General features: G+C 35.8%; 1 protein-coding gene across 2 annotated transcripts in view; it reads right to left on the bottom strand.

Moving 5' to 3' along the window:
• Positions 1–1,018: 1,018 nt before the first annotated feature.
• NADK2 (NAD kinase 2, mitochondrial) overlaps positions 1,019–3,556 on the bottom strand; it is a 31,420-nt gene continuing 28,882 nt past the window's right edge. For both annotated transcript variants that reach the window (XM_070411828.1, XM_070411829.1), the window contains 2 exons: positions 3,373–3,496; positions 1,019–2,910 (listed from right to left, as the gene is read on the bottom strand). In XM_070411828.1, the coding sequence (XP_070267929.1) occupies positions 2,772–2,910; positions 3,373–3,496 (263 nt within the window). In that variant the 3' untranslated portion in view covers positions 1,019–2,771. The remainder of the gene's footprint in view (positions 2,911–3,372; positions 3,497–3,556) is intronic.

The following is a 3,556-nucleotide window of genomic DNA, read 5'->3' as shown; positions in this document are numbered from 1 at the left end:
TAAAACACATTTTTATAAAAACGAGTACTTCTGCTAAGTTGTGGTCCTTTTTTTCCCTCCTTTAAGCACTGTAGCTAAAATTGTTTAAAGTGCTTTAAAAAGAATAGCACTTACCAACTTCTAAAATGCAGGTGATTGATGGGATAGTGCAGTACTATCCAGAAAAGTCAGCTACCAGCATTTTCATGTTCACATCTGCCTCTGGCCCTGGACTCCTCTTTGATCCCCCAGCCACAGTTGCAGAGATATGAGGGACACTCCGGCTAAGTGTAAGTTTCTTATTTCTGGATAAAGTGACAACACTCTGTCTCTTCTATCTGGTGAGCTCAGTTGCAATCCAACATTTACTGAAGATCTACAGTGAGGAGGATATTGTGTTTGAACAGCAGCATGCGGGAGGGTACTGACCATATAAGGAAAGGTACCAGTTTTGGGGGCTGGGGAACTGGAACCCCTTTCCACTGGATACCCTAACCCTGAACAAGCAAAAAAGCAACCTCCTCTTACCACTGCTCTCCCATGACTTGCTTTACTGGGGCCATAAATATCAGTGTATATGGGGCATCAAAAATACTAAGTCAGCATTATCTCAAGAGTCTCTACACGAGCGGTTCTCAACCTGTGGATCGCGACCCTTTCACAGGGGTCGCCTAAGACCATCGGAAAACACATATATAATTACATATTGTTTTTGTGATTAGTCACTATGTTTTAATTATGTTCAATTTGTAACAATGAAATTGGGGGTCACCACAACATGAGGAACTGTATTAAAGGGTCACGGCATTAGGAAGGTTGAGAACCACTGTTCTACACTAAGGGTAAGCACTTTATCCTCGATTACATAACAAATCATGGTTCTGTGTAGAGATTAGCAGTGAAGGAAGTCAACAAGTCCAAGAGTAATGGACACCAGTGGGGGGGAAAGACTTCTGAAACATAACATTTGGGAAAGCCAGGATTTCAAATAATGACCCCCAAGAGAATTAAGGAAGTAAATGAAATAAAAAGGAAGAGATAGCAATAGTTTAATTTTATTCACATCTTGTTGCCATTAAAGGTTAATTCAAAAAACATTTTTGCTATTCTAACATCCTTTGCCTCTCATCATCTCTTACAAATAAATCCCCACCACAGAGCAGAAATATTAGGAGTTATATTGCAAATGGAGCACATTAAGCAATTTTTAAACCTTTGAAATATGGCTTACGAACAATTTTACACAGCAGGTTACCTATTAATATGTTACATATTAACAGATCTATGGTACCACATGGACAGATTTCCTTGATATTAAAGATGGAGTTGGCATTTTTGTCAAGAAGGCATTTTAAACGTATTAAGGGAGTTTCTATACTGTGGAATTTCACTTTATAAAGTAGATTTTAATATATCACTTTCAAATCAAACCAGAAACTAGACCAGCTCTGGGAAAACACTAATATTTACTGAATGCATCATGTTAACTGTTTGCTAGTGAGTATACAGATACTCTTAATTAGGAAAAGAAAAACATTCTTGTTCTGGATATACATCAAAGCCTAGATTACTTTTGTGTAGTAACATTTATATTAAAAGTTTGACAAGAACATGTTAAATGTTGGCAAAACCAAGAGTACTCAATTTGATTGTGCATCCTCACTTTTACAGAATTTACTTCTGAGCTCACTGGACTCACATTCTATCAGGATAGTCCATTCCAGTTCAATGAATGCCCAGCAATTGAACCAGTACATGGAACAGAATGGGTATTCAATAAATACTTCAATGATTGAATTAATGGCATGATACTACCAAAGATTTCAAGATGCAGCAATAGGTGCTTTTTGTGAAAAGTCTAGGGTTACAAATAAGTAGGTCAAGAATTAGAAAAAAATAAATTCTCATGGGGGGACAAAAGACCATAACATTTTATCCTCCAAAGCTAATGTGAAAACTTGGAATATGAGCTAGATGAAAACTACCATGGTATTAAAAGTAGATAAAAATAGTTTTGAGAGGTTTGACCAAACTCCTAGCAGAATATGGCTAATATGGAAGAAATCTATTATATTCAAGTCATTTTTTAAAAAATTGCCTATCACCTAAAATAGCTATGGGATAATTAATAATTTGTAACAGCATCATGATTCTGTCCAGTTATATGTACTTCACCCTGCATTGTCAAAATTAACCTGAAAGTTAAATGAAAACTATAAATAATTTTAAAAATGATTGTTTGAACTTCTTAAATCAATAGTCATAATAATATTGTGTTCTGAAATTAGAAAATTCTTAGCACATAGAAAAACACATTTACCTACTTCAATTAGGTCAATGTCAGGATTTATCAAAATTCTCCATCAAAAATTTCTTTAAATCTTGATTTTTAGGTGCTATAAAAAATATATACTTTGAAGGTGATATACTAATGATAGGTGTTGTTCTGACCAATTCCACAAAGTTAGGAGGAAAGGGAAGGAAACATTTAATCCTTTATTGTGAACCCACCTCTAAATTTAAAAGATACCAAGTACTCTTGAATACCACTCATAATATAGAAATTTCACTGGTATCAGTTCTAAAGTTTAGTCCATCCACTTTCTTACAGAGTGAACATCTTTTCCCTCAGAACCCACAGAAGAATAATACAAATCTCACTTTCTCAGTCACCTTTGAGCCCAGGGCCAACCAGTCTCAACAGTAACCCAAAGATGTAGCTTCTGACCGGTAGTCTGTTTTAGCAGTGCAAGTATTTTTCTGGTAATCAAAGTCTTGTCTGAGGAAATGCTTCACTGTTCTAGAAGCACAGTTCGAAGCTCATCTTCTTTATTGATCATCATTGAAGCAATTGCTCCATCATTAAACTCAAAAGAAGTGCCTCCATCCACAACCATACAGGCATCCCAACAACGAGAACGGACACAAACCCTAAGCAGAAAGCAACATCTCATTAAATAATAAGTTTTCTTAACTCTAAATAAGGTTTCTTTAAAACCCGTAATTTATCTAAAGTGGAAGGTGTGGGAGGGAAAAGACATGACTCCTCTAAAGGTTTACTGCTACACAGGTAGGCTTTAGTGTTTGTTCTGCTTTTATTCCACAGCACAGGAAAAAAGTTGCTTTCCAGTCAGTTTCTTTTAAAATGATAATATAATCTTATTGTAGTCTAAATACTTTAGAAAAAAAATCTGCATCACCCAAGTAACTAACTATGCCCCTTCTACTCATTTACATTTTAGTGGTGCTAAAACGGCACATTCAGTTGGAAAGAAAATGTCATTTTAGCCAGGTCAGCAGTTCCCCCACCAGACTTCGTTTGAAATAACTTTTAACATAAGGGTAATTACAAGGGACGAAAGCCTCACACTCAGACTTTGGTAGCTTGCTTACTTTGAGGTGAAACAACGCTGACGACTGCTTGAGAAAACTCTGTTTGCTATTGGTTCTCGAATACTGAAAAGTATTTTTGGTTCTTCCGGACTATAGAGCAGTGATTCATTATATTCGTTTGTTACTATGAAGAAAGAAGAAACAAGTATTAGCACATTCAATAATAGATGGTCACTTGAGAAGT

The sequence above is a fragment of the Myotis yumanensis genome, unplaced genomic scaffold (assembly GCF_028538775.1).
Source record: "Myotis yumanensis isolate MYYU_CA2020_CCGP unplaced genomic scaffold, mMyoYum1.0.hap1 SCAF_4, whole genome shotgun sequence".
In the NCBI taxonomy this organism is placed as follows: domain Eukaryota; kingdom Metazoa; phylum Chordata; class Mammalia; order Chiroptera; family Vespertilionidae; genus Myotis; species Myotis yumanensis.
The sequence above is the reverse complement of the archived record's forward strand: the minus strand, read 5'-3'. Positions and strand labels throughout refer to the sequence as shown.